Source organism: Protopterus annectens, chromosome 12.part0, assembly GCF_019279795.1.
Source record: "Protopterus annectens isolate FY-2018-M chromosome 12.part0, PAN1.0, whole genome shotgun sequence".
Lineage (NCBI taxonomy): Eukaryota > Metazoa > Chordata > Ceratodontiformes > Protopteridae > Protopterus > Protopterus annectens.
The window spans coordinates 110,068,277-110,091,323 of record NC_056746.1 but is presented as its reverse complement, the minus strand read 5'-3'; the positions used below and the strand labels follow the sequence as shown (position 1 = coordinate 110,091,323).

The following is a 23,047-nucleotide window of genomic DNA, read 5'->3' as shown; positions in this document are numbered from 1 at the left end:
GCATATCCCCAGGGACAGTAGAACCTGTCCCTTCAGATCTAAAAGGCAGAGGCTATTATTCCAGATTATTCCTTGTTCCCAGAAAAGAGGGCACTTGGTTGCCTTCCTGGATCTAGCTATTCTGAACACCTCCCTGGTGGTCCCCAAATTCAAAATGCTAACTTTGCGGCAGCTGCTGCCTATGCTGACAAATGCCTGGTTAATTACCCTAGATCTAAAAGATGCCTACCTCCTCATCCTCATAAAGGAATCCTGCAGGAAAATCCTTTGCTTCAGAGCAGGTTCACAGCACTTTCAGTTCTCTGCACTAGCCTTTGGCTTATCTACTGCTCCCAGGGTATTCATCAAATGCTTAGCCCCGGCCATAGCATTTTGCAGACTAATAAATATACAGATTTACCTTTATCTGAACGACTGCCTCATTCAGGCAGAGTGCAGAGAAAAGCTACTTAAGGACAACCTCTTTGTCAAGACCCTCCTTAGGGTATACCTTCAATGAGAAGAAATCAAAGCAAACACCCTCCAGGAAGATCATTTTCTTGGGAGCACTGCTGGACACAGCATCTCAAATGGCCTTCCTATCCCCAGAAAAGCAGAGCTTCCTGCCTCTCCACTTCACCCAACTGGCTTCCAGAAGTCACCGTACTGCAAGGAAGATAGAGTGTTTCACTGTTGCAGTCATTACATTTGGCTAATCTGCTGGCAGGTTGTCCTCAGTCGGCCTGAATTCCAAAGTCTTGGGTCCTGCGACGGTTGCTGTCTTCTGTTCCATGACGTTAGGTCGTCGGGGTATAAAACATGCAGCCGACGCCATTTTCTTTAGTCTTTCTTGCCGCGCGGTGCCTGAAGCAGAAGCATTTCGCAAGTGCCGGTCGGCCGACTGCTGAAATATTCGAGTTTGAGTTTCAGATCTGAAGTCTTCACTAAAGCTAAGTACCCCGTTGGGGAAACTTTTTTCTTGCTTTTTACCGATGTCAGAAAAAGTTAATAATTGTATTACTTGTGGGAAGCAAATACTTTTTAAGGATTTCCATTTATACTGTATTCCTTGCCTAGGCCCTGATCACAACGTGCCTGGCTGTCGGTTTTGTGCTAGATTTAACCAACGCACAATTACGCGTCTGTATATTTTTGCATCAGAGTATTTTGAAAACAGATTTAACTACCCAGAAATGTTGTCCGATAGCAATCCGACTACCGGAGTACATAAAAAACGCAAAGAAAAGGACAGAGAAAGGCAGTCAAGATCCAAAACCGACGACGAAACTTCTCCTAAACCGTTTGCCGGTACTCAGTGAGGTGCTTTTGCAGCCCCTGATACCCGCTACCTTCGAGTCGCAGGCCTCTACTGACACCCATGTGGAGTCCGGCATGCCACAAGATACTCAAGGTATTGGACCGACGGATGCATCTCCCTCGGATGGGTCTGGAGCCGCTGAGAAGGCACCGGCTTCTGAGGGTGTATTCAGACCTCAACATTTGTATATCAAACCGACGACAGCTGAAAAATCGAAGACAAAAGCAACTTCTAAAACTAAAAAAACTGACGCATGAGCCACGTGCACAGGCCTCTATGCCTAAAAACTAAAAAAACAGATGATCAAAATGGTTGAAGACCTTATTACATTGATCAGGGGTACCCATCCCCCTCCTGAAAAGAGGCCTAGGCAAGACACTGATTATGAATCTTCAGATCAGGTTTAAATTTCTTCTGATCAGGAATTATCTATACCTCCCTATGAGGATTCAGATGCTGAGGAGTCTATTACATCTGCATCTCTTCCTGAGGATTATTAATTTGGAGAAACCTTGCATACTTTGAGGGAGCATTTTCATTGGGAGAGTCTAGATTTCTCAGAATCAAAAAAGAGGCTCGGGGATTTCCTCCTTATCCCTCAGCACAAGCCTGTAGCCATTCCCCCTGTTTTAGACATTGTGGATGATGTGTTTTCAGAGTCTAGCCTGACCCCTGACTCCTTACCTCCGGCTCCCAGTAAGCCTGACCGATATTACAGGGTCCCTGACGCACTTAAATTTTTATTTAGAAACCCTGTTGCTGATCTTGAAACTATTTCACAGGGTCCAAAGGGAGTTAAGGCCTCAACAGCAAAAAAATCCTACCCCCCTCTGACAGAGATTCAAGGGCACTAGACAGGTGAGGAAAAAAGGTTTATACATCTGCAACCTTGGCAGTCAGGGCCGTAAACTATCAATTTTATATGCTGAAGTACCAACAACATGTTATGGGATTGCTGAAACAGAAATTGATGATTTCAGAATGTGCAGAAAATAAAGAATTGCAGGAATCATTGCATGCAGCTGAACAAGTTGGAAAGCGTACTTTGCAATGTGGTTTTGATTCCTTAGAGGCCTCCTGCAGGGCCGCAGTTACTGGACCTGTGATTAGGAGGCATGCCTGGTTAAAGGAACAAAATTTGCCTAATCATGTTTAAAGCTAAATTGCTAGATGCACCTTTACAGCATGATCCTCTGTTTGTTATTAAGGCAGAAGAGGTTTTAAAGAAAATGGAAGACAAAGCTAAGTCTATGCAAACTGTTAGACTTCTTACAAGTGCAGCCACCAAGATTCAGTAGACACTGGCCTACAAAAAATTGGTTCTTTCCTGTGTCAGACAGAGCTCAAAGGGGCAAATCCAGACGCCCTAAGGGTTTCAGATACCAGGCACAAGATTCATACAGGTGAAAGCAATGGGGCGCTTCTACCTCCAAATCTGGAGGAGATTAAGAGCAAACCTACAGAAAACAATCCCAATGACTTCCCTCTGCCTACACCAAGCGCTTATCTTTTGGCACCCATAGGGGGAAAGTTAGCACTTTTTGCTCAAAATTGGCAGGTAATCCAGGGCAAGTGGGTACTAAACATAGTATCACAGGGATACAGAATCCATTTCCACACTCTTCCAATGGCAAATGGTTGGCCAGATCTGCCAAAAAGTCAATGGGCAGAGGCACAGAAGCAGGTTACGTCCCTCATGGATATGGCGGCCATTCAGCCAGTACCAGAACAGGAAAAAGGACAAGGTTTTTACTCGACTGTTCTTGGGACCCAGAAAGGACAAGGCCTGGCAGCCAATATTGGATTTATCAATTTTGAACACATACCTGGACATTCCAAAATTCAAAATGCTGACTTTGCAGCAGCTTCTGCCCATGCTGGGCAAGAATGCTTGGCTGGTGACATTAGACCTAAAAGAGGCATACCTACATATCCCAATAAGACAGTCGTGCAGAAGATACCTCAGATTCAAGGCTGGCGTAATGCATTACCAATTCTCTGCACTGCCCTTTGGCTTATCTACTGCTCCCATGGTCTTTACTAAGTGCCTGGCACCAGTAATTGCATTTTGCAAACAAAGAAGTATACAAATATATCCTTACTTAGACAACTCTCTCATTCAAGCAGAGAACGAGGACATTCTTCTTCGACACCTGGCGTTGGTGAAAAGGCTTCTAACATGCCTAGGGTACACAATAAACGAAAAGAAATCACAGTTTGTACCCTCTCAAAAGATAACATTCCCGGGTGCAAGCTTGAATACAACTGCCCAGATGGCTTACCTCATGTCAGACAAGCAAAGGCAACTGACTACTTACTTCAAACTGATGGCAACAAAAACCCACTTATATGCAAGACAAATTCTGCAGGCTCTAGGTTTCATGGCATCCTGCATCCTATTGATTCCATATGCAAGACTGCATATGAGGAAACTTCAATGGTACCTGAAAAGTTTATGGAGTCAGCATTCTCACAGTCTGGAAGCAATGATTCCTCTCATTCCCTGCCTACCACAGGAGTTTCTGTGGTGGGCAAAGGCATGTCACCAAAACATGGGACGGGCCTTCACTCTCCCACCTGCCAGCCAAACGTTAACAGACGCCTCGGATTATGCCTGGGGGGCCCACATGGCAGGAAAATGCATTTAGGGCATATGGACCCCAAAACAAAAGCATCTACATATCAACCAGAAAGAGATGCTAGCTGTTCAAAATGCCCTAACAGCCTTCAAGGACTTACTTCATCCAGGGCAACTACTGATAGACAGACAACACCACAGTCATATGTGGTATATAAACAAGCAAGGGGGCACACACTCATACCCCCTTTGCAGATTAGCCATGGCACTGTGGGACACCGCTTTGACCTACTAAATACATCTTCAAGCTCAATTCCTGCCAGAAAAACAAAATGCACTGGCAGACTAAGCAGCAACCTTATGGAGCCTCACGAGTGGAAACTAAATCCACAAGTCTTCAGCATGATAACAGAGAAATGGGGGAGCCCAGGCATTTTGCCTCTCCTCAAAATTATCAAATGAAAAGATTCTGCACAAGGACTTATCACAGACAAGCATGGAAAGTGGACCCCCTATCCTTCAGTTGGAAAAACCTATCAATTTACGTCTTTCCTCCTCTGCCTCTTCTCCCCAAGGTCCTCTTAAAAGTCAGACCAGAGAAACCAAAGATGATACTAATTGCCCCGGACTGGCCCTGCCAGTACTGGTACCCAATCCTAAGGAACTTTTCTCAATACCCAGCTTGGACCTTACCTCAAAAACCTCAACTGCTGTCCCAGCAAAACAATCAGATCCTGCACAATCAACTACAGACACTGAACCTGTCAGCATGGCTGATCAGGTAGTTATACAAACATCACCTCTCAGTAAAGCTGTGCTGGATGTCATTTTGGAAGCCAGAAGGCCTAGTACTAGAAAATCTTATGCTGGCAAATGGAAGAGATTCTGTGCTTTGAATCAAGCACAAGGAACTGATACAGCAGAACCAAATATCCCTCCGATATTACAATACTTAACTGAGATGCTTGACAAAGGCCTATCTTTCTCATCAATTAAAATCCATGCCTCTGCCATTTCGGCTCATTAAAATACAGAGCCACCAATCTTTTCTCATCCTTTACTAAAGCAGTATCTTAGAGGAGCCAAATATTTAAGGCCTCCTAGAAGATCACCATTACCTGCATGGGACCCGAGTTGTGTTAGAAAAGCTCACCCTGCCTCCATTTGAACCAGCTGCTACCGCTGATAAAAAGATCTTATCATGGAAAACAGTTCTGCTACTAGCAATTAGTTCAGGAAGAGTTTCAGAGCTACAGGCCCTCATGGCTTTAGAGCCTTTTATCATATTTTACCCAGACAGGGTGTCTCTGAGGACAAATCCTACTTTTATGCCTAAGGTGGTTTCCAGTGTGGCTCTTAACCAAACAATTCATCTGACAACCTTTTATCCAAATCCTCAGAACAAGGGGGAGAGAATTCTGCATTCCTTGGATGTACACAGACAGCTAAGATTCTACTTGAGCAGGACTAAAGCTCTAAGAAAAACTGAGCAATTACTAGTGTCATATACTGCAGGATCAGAAGGAAAGGCTATTTCAAAGTGGATAAGCCACTGCATCCGTTTCTGCTACCTACACCATGGTAAACCTAAGCCCAAGGGCATTAGGTCTCATTCCACCAGAGCTGCTGCTACTTCAGCAGCCTTTCTCAGAGGAGTACCAACCAAAGACATTCTAGAGGCTGCTACTTGGAGTTCTCTTCACACCTTTACAAAGCATTATCATTTGCCTCTCTACTCTAAGTCCAGGGCAGGCTTTGCCACTGCAGTGCTGCAGGGCCTTATAGCCGCACCTAATACTGTTTAGCTTCAGCCTCCTAACATAGCTTTGGGATTCTACCCAAATGTAATGACTGCAACAGTGAAACATGAAGAACATAGTACAGTTGTGTACCCTTACCATAAGTGTAGATGTTAGAGTGTATTCACTGTTGCAGTCCAGGGTGCTCTCTTGCCATCCCCCTGTCATTCTGGAGTTTATCTTTCCTTCTCTTATCTTTTACAACCTATGTGGTGCATTTGCTTGTAGATGAAGGTAAAGTTTATATTGATGCATGTGTATATGTGTGTGTGTGTGTGTGTGTGTGTGTGTGTGTATATATATATGTACATACATACACACACACACATATATTTTTGTTTTTTTGCTAACTTTTTGGGGGCACCTGACATCGGGGGCAAGAAAAGCTGAAGAAAATGGCGTCTGCTGCATGTTTTATACCCATGACAACCTGACGTCATGGAAGAGAAGACAGCAACCGACGCAGGACCCAAGACTTTGGAATTCAGGCCGACTGAGGGGCAAGCCTGCCAGCATATTACCCAAATGTAATGACTGCAACAGTGAATACACTCTAACATCTACATTTATGGTAAGTGCACACAACTGTACTTTCCTGCAAGTCTTGCGGTGCATGGCATCTTGCATCGTTCTAATTCCTCTGGACAGGCTTCACATGAGATACCTTCAGTGGTATCTAAAGAATCTTTGGTGTCAGCACGCTCAACCTTTAGAGACCTCTCTTCGTATGTTCCCCTGTATAAGGGCCAAGTTTCTCTGGTGGACAGGGGCCTGTGCCAAGAACAAGGGTCTTCCCTTCATCCTCTGCCCAGCTGGGCAGACTATCACCACCGACGCCTCCAACATTGCGTGGTGCACTCACCTAGAAGGCAGGTGCACCGAAGGTCTTTGGGATGCCCAGCGACTTCCCTTGCACATCTTCCAGAAGGAAATGATAGCAGTACAGAAGGCTCTGACATCCTTCAAATCCCATCTCAGGCCAGGGGTTCTCCATATCAAAACCGACACCACCGCAGTAATGTGGTACAGCAACAATCAGGGAGGGACCCAGTCTTACCCTCTGTGCAGGCTAGACTTGAACCTCTGGGTAAAGGCCTCTTCCATGGAATTACACCTAATAATCCAGTATGTACTAGGAATCAACAACACCTCTGCAGACCATTTAAGCAGAAGCTTACTGGACCCCCATGAATGGCAGCACCACAGAAAAATCTTTTTACAAATCACTCAGGAGTGGGGTACTCCAGAGGTGGATCTCTTTGCTTCGCATTTCAACCATCAGCTGAAAAAATTCTGTACCAGGGAGCATCATTGCCTAGCTTGGAAGGTGAATGCCCTTACCTTACCATGGAGCACAGTCTTTGTGTAAGCATTCCCTCCTCTGCCTCTTATTCACAAGGTACTGATCAGAATAAGGGAGGAGAGGCCAAAGGCCATCCTTATTGCTCCTGATTGGCTCAGACAACATTGGTACCCCTTACTGTTCAGCCTGACATTACAGCCTCCCAAGCAGCTTCCCCTGATCTCAGAACTGTTGACTTGGGGGGGAGGCTACACCCACACTTGCAGACCCTCAAGCTGTCAACATGGCTAATACTCTGGCAAACAAAGGGCCCCTGTTAAGCAAACAGATCCTAGACCTCAGAGACCAGAAGGACCAGCACCAGAAAATCTTACACAGGAAAATGGAAAAGATTCTGCTCCTGTAGCCAGTCCAGAGGGGGCAGTTCCTCATGACCTTCCTCCATCCCTCTTATCCCTTGACTGCCTAGCGGAGCTACTTAATAGTGGCCTCTCCCTCTCTCCTGTTAAAATCCACGCCTCCGCTATTTCATCTCATTTTGATGCAGAGCAGCCCCTATTCTCCCATCCTTTGATTAAACAATTTCTCAGAGGGGCTTCCAATATCAGACCTCCCAGAAGTCTACCCACGCCAGCCTGGGACCTGAATTCTGTTTTGGAAAAACTAACTTTTACCACCCTTCGAACCTGCTGATTCAGCAGAACGAAGATACCTCTCCTGGAAGACTGCTTTTCTCCTAGCTATCACCTCAGCCAGAAGGGTTTCAGAACTTCAGGCACTGATGGCAATTGAGCCCTTCATAATTTTCCATACAGACAAGGGAATCTCTGAGGACTAATCCCTCCTTTATGTCCAAGGTGGTATCTAATGTGATTCTCAACCAGGCCATACATCTGTCCAACTTCTTTCCTAACCCTGAAAACAAGGGGAAAAGAATTTTGCACTCACCAGACTTGCACAGACAGCTCAGATACTATCTGGACTGTGCTAAACCCTTCAGGAAAACAGATCAGCTACTTGTCAGCTTTGCCCCAGAGGCAGAGGGGAAGCCCATTTCCAAGCAAACCATTTCCAAATGGATGTCGCACACTATCCATTTCTGCTACAGATTACATGGGAAACCCTCCTAAGTCGATTCAAACCCATTACACTAGGGCAGCCTCCACTTCCACAGCTTTCCTCAGAGGAGTTCATAGGTTCATACTAGGCTATCTGCCCTAGGGCATTTATAAGCCTAGCCAGAGTGTATTTGGCTTTCGCCACCCATTTTAAATGAATTTTGCTATGCCCGTTTTCGAGGTTAGTATACTGTGCCTCTGTCTAATAGTGACACAGAAGTGATACCCAGGGTAAACCTACTATTTCCCATCCACTCAGCAAGATTCCTCTTGAAGAGAGTCAATGAGGGACTCTGCCTAACCTGGACTGGGATTTTATTCCAGAGTGAAGGGAGCCTCTGAGTTACGAATCTGTCCCTCCAGCATGTCCTATTTATTTCAGTGCTGCGGTTCAAGTCTCTCGAGCGCGTAGCTCGATGGGATTTGGATTTTCTGAGGTGCAGCATGTCCATTAATTCCAGGTTGGACATGGCTTTATACGTCAGGCACAGATCGCCTCTGAGCAGGCGGTATGCCACTGAGTAGAGCTGGAGTTTCTTTAACCAGGCAGCATATGGCATCTGTTTGAGCCCTTTGATCCTCTTGGTGAGGTACTTTTGGGGTCTTTCCAGTTGCTGCAGGTGTCTGGTAAGGTACATCCCAAAAGGGGCATTGTACTCAATTATGGGCCTGATGAGGGATGAGTAAAGAGGGACCTCCCCAGATCTAGATGTGAATCCCTTCATGATTAGGTGGGCTATATAAAATGTTTTTCTAACCACTTTGGCCACGTGGTTGTCAAATGAGCGATTGCTATCAACTTGGGTCCCCAGGTCCCTAATTACTACTTCCGTACTTAATGGATTACCACCTATGTGGTAATTTGTGGGCACTTTGTTTTTGCCAAAGGGGAGGACTATACACTTTTTGGCGTTTAGCTTGAGGCCATGGCTCTGGCACCAGTTGTCTGTTTCTATGATGCCCTTTTGTAGGATGCTTATGCCGGCTGGAGAGTCTATTATGGCGCCCAGTTTGCAGTCATCCGCGAACTTGGTCAGCCACAGTCCTTCCGTGTTGGCCTGTACCTCTGAGAAGTATATACCGAACAAGAGAGGTCCCAGGACTGAGCCTTGTGGGACGCCACTTGTAACTGGTTTGGAGTCTGACATGGCTCCGGCAATTCTAGCCATGTGGGTTCTGTACTTGAGCCAGTTTGCAACCCATCTAGTGACATTAGCTGGTGAGCTTATCTATAATGCCCAAGTGCGGTATTGTATCGAAGGCTTTTTCAAGGTCCAGATAGGCTGTGTGGACCACCTTCCCCTCGTCAATGGCCTTGGTGACTGTTTCAAAGAAATCGACCAGGTTTAAGAGGCAGGATCTGCCCTTAATAAAGCCGAACTGGGTAGGATCCAGTGTCTGTAGGTCCCCAATATCTTTATTTATGACGTCCATGATGATCCTTTCCATAGCTTTGCAGACCAAGCTAGTCAAGCTTATGGGGCGATAGTTTCCAGGATCCGTTGAGGCACCACCTTTGTGGAGAGGGACCACTGCTGCTGTACGCCACTCTTTGGGTACATATCCTGTAGTAAGGCTGAGATTGAACAGTAGTTTTATGTTTGGGTTTAGTTCTTCTTGGAGTTCATGTAGGATGCAGCCCGGGACACCGTCTGGTCCCATTGATACTGTGTTTTCCACTTTGGAGAGGGGCGGCTCTTACCTGAGCATCTGAGATGTCAGGGGGGCAGCACTCTGCTGGAATAGATATTTGCCCTTTTGGTGGGGAGGGGGGGGGGAGAAGTTTGCGCTGAACCTGTCAACTAGGATGTTGGCAATGTGTGTCGGTTCGGTGTATTTTTTGTCATTTTGGACTAATTCTGAGCATATCTTGGAATTCCCACCCAGGTTCCTAACATAACTAAAGAAAGCCTTGTGATTATCCTTAGTGTCCTGTGCAATTTTTCTCTCTAAGCTGACCTTAGACGATTTTATGAGTGCCCGTAGTTTTTTGCTAATACTGATCAGAGATGCCTTCCTTTTTTGGGATTTTGCTCTATCATGTAGTAGCTTCCTCCTTCTATTGTATAGTTTGTTTATGGCTGGGGTCCACCAGACAGGACGCCTAACTTTGGAGGATTGGGTCTTGGTTTTATTTGGGATTGCATGATCCATGCATTCCTGAAGGTGTTCATAGAATGCGTTTATAAAGGATTCTGCGGTCTGGGCCGTATTTTCCACAGGCCCGGGGGCTTTGAAGGATTCCACCTCAGTTTTGAGTCGTGATGAAATAGCTGAGGCGTGGATTTTAAGAGAAGAGAGGGAGAGTTTTGAGTTCCCACCAGGGACATCCTGGAAGCTGCCACCTGGACATCTCTGCATACCTTTTTCCAAGCATTACCACCTACCTCTATTTTATAAAGCTAGGGCAGGGTTTGCCTCTGCAGTTCTGTAGGGCATGTCGACCCATGCCTAGGTCTCTCACTAAGCCTACCACTCCTCAGCTTTGGGAATCCTCCCACAGGTGGTGACTGCAACAGTGAAACACTAAGAACATAGTACAGTTGTGTACACTTACCATAAATTTTGATGTTAGAGTGTATTCACTGTTGCAGTGTTGGTTTCCCTCCCTCCTTCCCCTGGTATCTTTTCTTTAGGGAGACATAAGCTTCTTAAGGTGGCTTTTAGCCACCAGGGCCATTTTACCATATTTCCTTTGGCTGCTGACTGGTTAGGGCAAGAAAAAACTGGTGTAATGGCATTGGCTGCCTTGCTTTATAACACTGACGACCTGACGTCATTCTGCAAGCGACAGCAGCCGACTCGGCAAAACATTGACTCTTGTATTTGTGGGCCGAAGGCTACCATAACAGGGATAACCCACAGTTGATGAATGCAACAGTGAATACATCTACATTTATGATAAGTGTACACAACTGTACTTTTTGTATAAAGAACATTGAGTATGTATTGAGAGCTATAATTCTGCCAACATTCATATTTCACTTTTTTTTTTCTTTTTTTCCCCCCGTGTCCTTTCTCCTCCTGAAATGGTGTTTAGTATTCGAGTCTTTTAAAGATTATGTAGCTGTGGAACAACTGGATGGTGACAACAAATATGATGCTGGGGAACATGGCTTACAGGTAAATGTAACATGCCAAGTTTTTGATGTATTTTTTTAAGCTGACACTGTCTAATGTAGCAGGTTTGTATTACAAAAGTATTACATGTTGGATTTATTTAAAAATAATGCAACTGGGAAGCAGCAGGAACAAGAAAGAAAATTTTGAAAGGGGACTGCCTTTGGTTGTGCTGGTTGCATGCTCATCATAGTCAGTGTTGCAGTGCTTAGTCTTGGAACTTTTGCTGTGGTGAAACCCATGGCTGGGCTCTATACCAGAGACTTTCACATTCCCCCAAATGGGGAACTTCCTTGTCTGATGTCAAGACATCCAGTCTAAAGCCACATTGGATGGATGGCTCTGTCTTCAGTTCTTATGTTAGTGCATTGCATAAAAGACTGCATGTGGAAGCATCATCAGTCCATTGGTCATCTTAAAGCACTAGAGGATTTAGCTAACTAGCCTTTTGGGGAATCTTCATCTTAATAGTATTTTGATGTTTGTTATTTATTGTTTAAGTTGGGAATTGCTTATCGTGTGAGGAAGCAAATCTCCTACAATGATCACCATTCTTTTTGGTTGTTCTGTGCAAGTCCTCAGCACAACATGGAAAAAGGCCCTTTTTATGCTATGTTTAACAGCAAAATTATTAAATGTAGGACTGAAACCCCCTAATTGCATTTTGAATTGGATAGATCCGATCATTTGCTTGCTATGGTGAGTTACATTTCCCGGGCCGTCATTCCAAGAATAAAAACACTTGAAGGATTTGTAGGAGGAGGACATCGCTATGTTACACTCCCAATCTCGCCTAGATATCAGACTCTGGTGAGGTGTCTTTGCAGACCCCTGTTTTGCTAGTGTCCACTTCAGTGGGCCACCATGACTATGTTCAAGTCTTCACATGCCAACATCAGATTGTCAATCTGAAGCCACTAAGTAGCCATAGCTTCCAACAGCAGAGTTCTGCTTAGTGAGGGTGGTGGTCCCTTGGAATAGTTAATGAGGAATTACTAGGGAATCGAATTGAGGTTGCAGCCACCTGTACTGAATCTCAGACTTTGTCCTCTTCCAGGATCAAGACCTCCAAACGAAAGAGGTATGCTTACCCCAGCCAACAGTATTTGGATCCCCTCTCACCACTCTTGTCTCCACAGGACCTAGGCAGGCTGACACAAAACTTCATGAAGTCCAGGCAGCCAACTCCGGAAATGGAACTTCCCTAGGAAATTAAAAGGGGACCCCTCTCCCCCCCCCACCACCACCACCACCACCCTGGGGAGATTGAGATTCCTCTGATTCAGAAGATGAAGTTGTTTGTGGCATCTTCCCATCAACAGTATGTGGATTCTGACTCTGACACCTTGTTCTTAGGACACATGAGGATATATCCCCTAGGATTGTCTTTTATAGAATGAAGGAGTATTTAAATTGCGTGTCTGTTAAATTATCCCAGGCTAAATATAGAAAGTGGTCTCCCTGCCTTAAACCACTTGCATTATCTCCAGTTGTGGGATCTCTTTCATAGGGTGTTCTAGTCTCACAAGTGCCATATTTAACCAGTGGTTCTAATTGTGGTGTCTTTGCAATCCAGCAAGGGATCATCTGACCTGCAGCTGAGAATCCCTTTCGTCAGTCTAGGAACAAATAAAAGCTAAGGCAGAGGGCAAACAGTGTATTGCAGTCTTCCAGTTGTCCAGATAGTCACTTAAATGTGGCTGTGATGCATCATGGTGGTAATTGGACCTAGTTAAAACTGAGCTGGTTAATTATGCTGTAGATGAGGAGTTTCTCTTTGGGCCCCCATTTGAGAAAGTGTTTGTGACTGGACAAGAAAACACAACAGAAGCTATCCTAGCAGATCTTGGCCTATAAGCCTAGCTAACAACTGTGACTGATCAGCACCGCCTAAACTGCATATTAATCAGCAACAGCAAATTCACACTCTTGGGCTTTTCCACCCTGTCAGAACAGCAGTGGAAATTGATTTCACCACTCTGAGGATCTGGTGCAACATGGCTCCTTATGTCTTATCCCTCCATCAGATAGCATGGAGACCCAAACTGGGGTTTTTCAGAAATCAGCAAATTACTGGTATTGCCAAAATTCAAAATGTTAACACTTGCCTGTTATCTTCTCAGGGCTTTGGGTGGTGACTATGGATTTGAAGGACTGCCGCCTTAATTTTCCAATCCTTCAGGATCATGGAAGGATCCTCTGGCATCAGGCAGTGGGATCACGCAGAACCAAATGTGTCCATATGGACCCATATGCGGATGGTTGCCTAATCCAGGTGACCTCCCCAGCAGAACTTCTGACAGCCATTGAAATCACCATGGTTTGTGTTCAGAAGGTGGGCTTCACCCTCTGTATGCAAAAGTCACACTTAAGACCGCACCAGGGTTATTTCTGTAGGGGCAGACCTTGAGTCATTCCAATAGAGAAGATCTTCCTGTCAGAAGACAAGCGATAGTTTCTCTGAGTACTTTGTACATCTATAGAGCAAACAGACCATTATTGGAAGGGAATTTCTAAAGGTTGTGTAGACATGTTTTTTGTATTCTAATGGCTTCATAGGTCAAATTGCACATGAGGAAACTTCAGTTGTTCCAAAAAAAAAAAAAACTTGTGGCCCCAGTATCAGCACAATGTAGAAATGCCAGTGCCATGCTTAAACAGAATATTTTGGTGAGAGGAGAGTATCAAAGACAGTCTAGCAGTCTCTCTAGCTCCTAGAAACCATCCAAACCTTAACCACACACAACTTGTACATAGATTGGGGAGCACACCAGAGCATCTCTGAGTCCGAGGGATATAGGACAGACACCAGACAGCTTAACACATGAATGTAAATGTCATGATGACAGTTACTTTGCTTTAGAAAGCTTTCCAAAAAAGATTAGTACTAGAAGCTATAAAAGTATTAAAGGACGACAGTACAGTGATGTGGGATAGAAGCAAACCAGGAGGAACTGTTTGTACTTTTTTTCAACTACAGGCTACTGCTTCAGCAGTTATGCCTCACACCCACAGCTAAATGCATCCTGTCTCAAGACATTTTGCTGGCCGGCAGTCTGAGCAGATCACTTCTAGACTTCAGTGAATGGATGCTGAAAAGGAACACTTTCCTGGGCCTGTCACAAAAATGAAGTGCGGCAGGCATGGACCTTGTTTCCCCAGAAAACAGATGAGCTCTGTTCAAGGACTCCTCAGGGAGGGCAGGGAGAACAGCTGCCTTATGCATAGCTGTTTTACCAGTTTTAGTACCTCGGCAGGACATCAGGTTAACTTGGTGAGGAAGCCCAGTAGTGTTGAAATAATGCAGCAGTGATCAGTAGGGCATCTACTCTTATGTAAGTTTTCATGCATCTGTACTTTCCAAATGGATAGCAACTGTATTGCTTTGTTAGTCTCGCCATGTGAAGCAGATTCCTAACAATGTGGGTTCATTCCACAAGGGAAGAAACTACAGCTGTAGTATTTTTAAGAAGGGGCACCTACACGTACCATTATGGAAGCAGTTACTTCATTTGTGCACATGTTCAGCAAGCATTACCACCTTGGTACTGTATCCATTGTCAGAGCTAGCTTTGTGTTTTCTGTTTTGCAGAGCCTGCTGTCACAGTCAAGCTGGCTTGGGAGGAATTCTCCAAAGACTTGAGTATTGCAACATTAATTACAATGAATGTAGTGCAGTTGTATTGTTAACTTACCTTAATTGTAGATGTTTTAGTAGATCAGTGTTGCATTATTCCTTCTTTCCCTCATGCTCCTCTTCTCTTCTGTTTCTGAGGTTGGGTAGGTACCCTTCCTATTCGCTGTCCCCCTTTCCCGTGACTCTTTGCTCTTTTGTTAGTGTCCAGCTGTTATTACTGTCACGCTCAGTCCTAGTAGAAATGAGAGTTTGGGTACCTTGGCCAAGAAATTCAATAGTTTGTAAAACTCAAAAATGAAAAACAAACCAAAAATAAAACACTGGCAACTGGTTCAGGCAAATAAGACTGTAGACTGCAGATGAAATAAGTGTATTTAATGAATAAAATAAAGAGCTTTTCATGCAGTATATTAACTTGAACAACTTCAGATAAAAAAGAAGTACAAATTAGAGTTTTAAATAACCCTCCCAGATGTTCTTAGTGTTTCACTGTTGCAGTCATCACCTGTGCGTATCCTTGCTGTGCTAGCCCTTGGCTGGCCCGAATACCAGAGTCAGTGTTTTTCTGCATCGGCCGCTGTTGCTTGTTGACATTCAGGTCGTCAGTGCTATAAAACAAGGCAGCTGACGCCATTACACCAGTCTTTCTTGCCATGGAGCCCATAGCGGAAGCTGTTCGCAAGTGTGCTGGTCGGTCGCTGCCAGAGTTTGAATTACAGCTGAAAACCTCTAAAGCCAAGTAACCCCATTGGGGATTCTTTTTTCTTGCACTAACCGATGTCCGAAAAAAGCAGATCCCACACCGAGACTTCCATTCATACTGCGTCACTTGGTAAGGCCCAGACCACAACGTCCCTCATTGCCGGTTCTGTCTCATCTGTAACGAGAGAACTATTTGTCATAGAGCTCTTATTGTAGACAGGCATTTTCATCTTCTGTCTTCGCATTCCGAAATGGTGTCTGTCAGCAAACAGTCGGTAGACATTCTGAAAAAACGTAGAGATAAAGCTAGAGACAGACCACACATGGCTAAGCCTTTTGATGAGACTACTGCTAAGCAGGTCGTAAGTTATCTGGAATTCTGTGAGGTGCTTTCTCAGCCCTGGGCAGCCAATATGATATCTACGCAGGCCTCTACCGAGACCCTTGCCGAGTCTGGAATGCCGCAGAAATCTCCTTAGTCTTCTGAGTCTGTGGTTGTGTCTGCCTCAGTTGTGTCCGGAGCTGCGGCACAGGCACTGGCTTCCGAGGAGGCCTTTCTCACTGCCGAATCTAAACAAAAACTGACGTCTTCTCATCCGACTACTGTTTCTTTCAGACAGATGGATACTCTTAGGCCTAGAAGCCAGGCCACTCTTAGAAAATCTCCCTTTAGCCACCATCTTACTCCTGCTCCACCACCCCAAGCCCAAATGCTTAAAATGGATCTCATCTCCCTTATCAGGAGCAGTTAGGCCACAACTTCCAAAAGGAAAAGGCACCCTTCCCTGAAACACTGACCGAACAGGATTCTGAGAAATCTGATTATTCAGATTTTGAAGAGGAGCAACAATTCTGACTGCTTATGAGGATTCAGATGGAGAGGAATCAGTTCCTTCTGCCTCCCCACCAGAAGATCTTTCTTTTGGGGAAACCCTTCACACACCCTCAGGGAACATTTCCACTGGGAATCCCAGGACTTCCCTCTGTTTTAGAAAAAACTAAGAGTTTCTAGACCTGCCCCAGCACAGACCCTTGACCATCCCCCCTATCTTAGAGGTGGTGGATGATGTTTTCCATGAATCCAGCTTAGCCCCTGGCGCCCTCCCACCTGCTCCTAGTAAACTGACTGGTATTAGAGTACCGGATTCTCACAAGTACATGTACAGAAGTCCTGCTGCAGACCCCAGAGGTCATTACACAGGGACCTAAATGAGCTAAGGTTAGTTATGCTAAGAATCCTGTTCCTTCTGACAAGGATTCCAGAGCTCTGGACAGATGGGGTAAAAAAGAATACACCTCTGCAACTTTGGTTATCAGAGCACTCAGCTGTTCATTCCATATGATAAAATATCCACAACACACTTTATAACTATTAAAGCAAAAGATATCAACCATTGATTGTGCTAATTCAAGAGTTTGCAGATTTACTACACTCTACTTGTCAAGTGGTCAGACATGCATTGCACTGTGGATGTGATGCCCTAGAAGCTTCAGGCAGGGCAGCAGTGTCAGGATCTGTCATTCGGAGATGTGCATGGTTGAAGGAACAACCTCTCCCTGATCATGTCAAGTCTAAATTAATTGATGCACCCTTGCATAAGGGCCGCTTGTTTGGAGTAAAAGCAGAAGAGGTGCTTAAAAAGATGGAAGACAAAGCAAAGTCTATGTAAACAGTAAAAGATTTCTTTCAGGTACAACCTTATAGGTTGAGCAGGAATTTTCCTTCTAAGCACTGGTCCTTTCTTGCACCTAGCAGACAGGGGCAAAGTATGCCCCACAGGGATAGACCACCCAGGCCCCTATCCCGTGGGCAGCAGAGAACCAAACAGTGGACCAATTCTGCCCCAAAGGCAGGGAGTTCTAAGCCATTCCCCTAAGGCAAAAACTCTCAATGACTCCCTCTTGCTTCTTTGCCTTCCTTTCACTCACCAAAAGCTAGGAGGAAGGCTCTCCCTCTGCAAAGAAAATTGGCTTTCTGTAACGAAGGACCAGTGCATCGTAAAGTTAATTTTTCATGGTTACAAGTTCTGTTTCAATGAACTCCCAATTCCAAGAGGGGGTACCCAGACTTGCCTCCAAATCAGTGGGCAAGAGGCATTGATACAAGTCCAAACTCTTATATCCCAAGGGGCAGTAGAACCTGTCCCCTCAGATCTAACAGGCAAAGGCTTTTATTCCAGAATATTCCTTGCTCTCATAAAAGAGGGAACTTGGTGCCCCATACTGGATCTATGCATTCTGACCACCTCCCTGGTTAAAACAACAAAACAAGTCATGGGCATTCAGAATCGCCAATTAGCTGAAACACCTGATATTTATAAGGATCATTTGCATGTATCCCATGTGCCGCTGATACAAGAGGTTTGTGAGGTCACTCAGTGGAAGTTCTAGCTTTGCTGGAGTTTTCGTTTTGTTTTTACTGATTGTTTTTTTCAGTGACCTTCTAGCTCATTGTTTTAGTTCCCTGTTTGTCCCCAAATTCAAAATGCTAACTTTGCAGCAGCAGTTGCCTATGCGGACAAAAAATGCCTGGTTAGTGACCCTAGACCTAAGAGCCTAAATCCACATCCCCTATAAGGGAATCCTGCAGGAAATTCCTGTGCTTCAGAGCAGGCTCACACACTTAAGTTTTCTGCGCTACCCTTTGGCTTATCTACTGCTCCCAGGGTATTCACCAAATGCTTAGCCCCAGCCATATCATTTTGCAGACAGAGAAATATACAGATTTCCCCTTATCTGGACGACTGCCTCATTCAGGCAGGGTGGAAAGAAAAGTTGCTGCAGAACCTCCTCTTTGTTAAAACCCTCCTAACCTCCTTATGGCTCACCATCAGCGAAAAGAAATCAAAGCAAACGCCCTCCAGGAAAATCATTTTCGTGGGAGCATTGCTGGACACAGCATCCCAAATGGCCTTCATATCCCCAGAAAAGCAGAACTTCCTGCCTCTCTACTTTAACCAGCTGGCTTCCAGAAGTCACCTCACTGTAAGGAAGTTCTTGCAAGCCTTTGGGTACATGGCATCTTGCATCCTCCTAATTCCTTGGGTCAATTTTCACATGAGAAAACTTCAGTGGTTTCTAAAGAACTTTTGGTGTCAGCACTCTGAACCTCTGCAGACCTCTCTCCCTCTGGTCCCCTGTATAAGGGCCGAGTTTCTGTGATGGGCAGGGGCATGTGCCAAGAACAAGGATCTTCCCATCATCTTTGACTCGGGTGGGGGGAAATGCGGCACCCAGACTTGCAAACTTTCAAACTGTTAGCATGGCTAATACTCTAAAGGCAAACGGAGGGCCCTTGTTAAGCAAAACAGGTCCTAGACATTATCACAAAGGCCAGAATGCCCAGCACCAGAAAATCTTATGCATGGAAATGGAAAAGATTCTGCTCCTGGAGCCAGTCCAGAGGGGCCAGTTCCTCACATCCTTCCATCCCTCTTATCCTGGACTACCTAGTGGAGTTGCTCAATAGTGGCCTCTCCTTCTAATCTGTTGAAATCCACGCCTCAGCCATTTCAGCTCATTTCGATACAGAATAGCCCCTGTTCTCACATCCTTTGATTAAACAATTCCTCAGAGGGGCTTCTAATATTAGACCTCCCAGAAGGCCATCCACGCCAGCCTGGGACTTGAATTATGTTTTGGAAAAACTAAGCTCATCACCCTTCGAACCTGCTGCTTCAGCAGAACTGATATACCTCTCCTGGAAGACTGCTTTTCTACTAGCTATCACCTCAGCCAGAAGGGTTTCAGAACTTCAGGTGCTGATGACCATTGAGCCCTTTATCATTTTCCATGCAGACAAGGTCTCCCTGAGGACTAACCCCTCCTTTATGCCCAAGGTGGTATCTAATGTGACTCTCAGCCAGGCCATAGATCTACCCACCTTTTTCCTAACCCTCAAAACCAGGATAAAGAATTCTGCACTCACTAGACGTGCACAGACAGCTCAGATATTGTCTGGACCGTATTAAACCCTTCAGGAAAACAGACCAACAACTTGTCAGATTTGCCCAAGGGGGGCAGAGGGGAAGCCCATTTCCAAGCAATCCATTTCCAAATGGATGTCACACTGTATCCATTTCTGCTACAGATTACATGGGAAACCGCTCCCTAAGGTGATGACTGCAACAGTGAAACACAAAGAACATAGTACAGTTGTGTACACTTGCCATAAATGTAGATGTTCGAGTGTATTCACTATTGCAGTCCTGGTTTCCCTCCCTCCTTCCCCCTTATATCCTTTTTCCTTAGGGAAACAAGCTTCTTACGGTGTCTTTAAGCCACCAGGACCACGTTACCATATTTCCTTGGGCTTCTGACTGGTTAGGGCAAGAAAAACTGATGTAATGGTGTCGGCTGCCTTGCTTTATAGTACTGATGACCTGACGTCAGTCCACATTCGACAGCAGCCGACGCAGTAGAACATTGACTCTGGTATTCGGGCCGTCCAAGGGCTACCACAGCAGGGATAACCCACAGGTGATGACTGCAACAGTGAATATACTCAAACATCTACATTTATGGTAAGTGTACACAACTGTTCTTTTTCCCATGTGATTGTTCAGTAGTAAGCTCTTAATGGTGATGAATCCCGGTAAAGGTGGAGGGTTAGTATTTATGGACCTGGATGACTATGAGAACAGAATAGAAATCTTATTAGACACTGAAGCTTATGAGAAAGTGTCTTTGAACCAATTCAGTATTGCTAACAGACACATTAAAATGTACATACTTGTTTATAGAAGGGAAAATAGATCTAGAAATATACAGTTAAATGACATCTTGGCTTCTTTGACACCAGTCATCTTCGGAGTACCGAAGGTCCATAAAGATTCACAGAATCCCCCCACTGAGACCAATCGTTGATGGAAGAAATTCCATCACGTATGCCAGTGCTGAAGTTGTAGACAACATACTGAAGAAATATGTAGCAACTGAATATCAAATATGCAAGGACTCCTGGTCATTCTTAGAGAAAATCAACTTACTATAACGATTACAGCTTTCTAACGGTAGATGTGAAAGACCTTTATATCTCTGTCCCCCCCACAATGGGTACTGAATGGGTATCTACCATGATGAAAAGGAAAGGCTCCCAATATAGAAATACATCTAGTAATAACTATTAGACATTATCTTGACCAAAAATTTCATCTCTTTTTTTAAAAAAGAAGTATAACAGAAAACTGGAGTGGCCATGAGTTCCCCATGCAGAGCCAGATGTTCGTGTTTCACTGCTGCAGTCATTACACTTGGGTTATCCTGCCATCAGGCGGTCCCGAAGTCGGCCAGAGTTCCAAAGTCTTGGTCCGGCGTCAGTTGCTGTCGCTTCTTCCCTGACGCCAGGGGTATATAAGATGCAGCCGACGCCATTTTCTTCAGTCTTTGTTGCCGCGCAGTGCCCGAAGCAAAAGCAGTTCACAAGTGCTGGTCGGCCGACTCCTGAGATTTTCAATTTGGATTTCAGAACTGAAGTCTTCAATAAAGCTAAGTACCCTGTTGGGGAAACTTTTTCTTGCCTCAGACCGATGTCAGTAAAAGTTAATAATTGTATTTCTTGTGGGAAGCAAATACCTCCTAAGGATTTTCATTCTTACTGTATTCCATGCCTAGGCCCAGACCACGACGTCATTAGTCGGTTTTGTGCTAGATTTAACAAACGCACTATTAAACGTCTGTTTGATTTTGCTCGTCATTACTTTGGCCGAAGGTTTAATTATACCATGCCATCGGAACAGCCGACGACCGGAATACACGAAAAACGCAAATACAAGAATAAGGACAGGCATCAGAGGCCCAAAACTGACTAAGCCTCTTCTAGGCCAGTCGCCGGTTCTCAGTGAGGCGCTTTCGCAGCCCCTGACACCCGCTACCTCAGAGCCACAGGCCACCTCCGACTCCCACATGGAGATGTCTAGGCCTCTGGATACTCAAGGTGTTGGGCCTATGGAAACTAACCCTTCAGATGGGTCCGGAGCCGCTGAGCAGACATCAGCTTCTGAGGGTGTTTTCAGACCTTCACAGCTTACCCTAAAAACTACAGCCAAGTCTAAAACTCCATTAAAGACAAATAAGCAAGTACAGCATTCACTTGGACAGGCCTCCATGCCTAAAAAAACAGAAGCTCAAAATGTCCGAAGACTTAATTTCTCTGATTAGGGGTACCCATCCCCCTTCTGATAAAAGGCCTAGGCAGGTTACAGACTATGATTCCTCTGACCAGGTGTCCATTTATTCTGATTCCTCTTCAGACTAGGGATACTCTTTACCCCCCCTATGAGGACTCCGTTGCTGAAGAATCAATTTCTTCAGCCTTTCCTCCAGAGGATTATTCTTTTGGGGGAAACTTTACATACCATGAGGGAGCATTTCCATTGGGAGGGCCAGGATTACTCAGAATCCAAGAAAAAGCTCAGAGACTTCCTTTTATTACCTCAGCACAGACCCCTTGCTATTCCGCCAGTGTTAGATATTGTGGATGATGTGTTCTCTGAATCCAGTTTAAATCCTGATTCTTTGTCCCCTGCTCCAGTCAAGCCAGACAGGTACTACAGAGTCCCTGACTCTCCCAAATTTCTTTATAAAAACCCTGTTGCTGACCCAGAAACTATTTTCCAGGGTCCCAAAGGGGTAAAGGCTTCCACGGCTAAGAATCCAGTTCCCTCTGACAAGGATTCTAGAGCATTAGACAGATGGGGGAAGAAAGTTTACACTTCTGCAACTTTAGCAGTGAGAGCTTTAAATTGCCAGTTTCACATGCGTAAATACCAACAATATTTAATGTGTCTGTTAAAACAGAAAATGATTACAAGTTCAGAACATCCTGACAATAAGGAAATGCAGGAGTTATTGCATGCAGCTGAACAAGTGGGAAAACATACTCTGCAATGTGGTTTTGATTCATTAGAGGCTTCTTGTAGAGCAGCAGTTACAGGATGTGTGATTCAAAGGCATGCCTTGTTAAAAGAACAAGGTTTACCTGATCATGTTAAGGCTAAATTATTGGATGCTCCTTTACAGCAGGATATTTTATTTGGTGTTAAGGCAGAAGAGGTATTAAAGAAAATGGAGGATAAGGCAAAATCTATGCAAACGGTGAAGGATTTCTTAAAGGTACAGCCACCTCAATTTAGCAGAAATTGGCCTTCAAAGAATTGGTCCTTTCCAGTGTCAGACAAATCACAATGAGGCAGATCTCAGCCCCAAGGCTCTTACAGACCACGACAGTGGGGTGCTTCAACCCCAAAAGGAGGTGAAGACAAGTCACAACCTTACAGGAAACAGTCCCAATGACTTCCCCCTTCGAATGCCAAGCACTTACTTTTTGTCAGCTCCCTTGGTGGGAAAACAACCTTTTTTTCTCAAAATTGGCATATAATCACCCAAGACAAATGGGTTCTGAATATTGTGTCTCAAGGTTACAGGTTCCACTTTCACACTCTACCAAGGCTAAAAGGAATGCCAGACGTGCCACAAAATCAATGGGCAGAGGC

General features: G+C 44.9%; 1 protein-coding gene across 1 annotated transcript in view; it reads left to right on the top strand.

Annotated features, from left to right (window-relative positions):
- USP7 (ubiquitin specific peptidase 7) overlaps positions 1–23,047 on the top strand; it is a 3,814,244-nt gene that overhangs the window by 1,428,359 nt on the left and 2,362,838 nt on the right. The window contains 1 exon segment of the mRNA XM_044088895.1: positions 11,136–11,218. Coding sequence (XP_043944830.1) covers positions 11,136–11,218 — 83 coding nt within the window.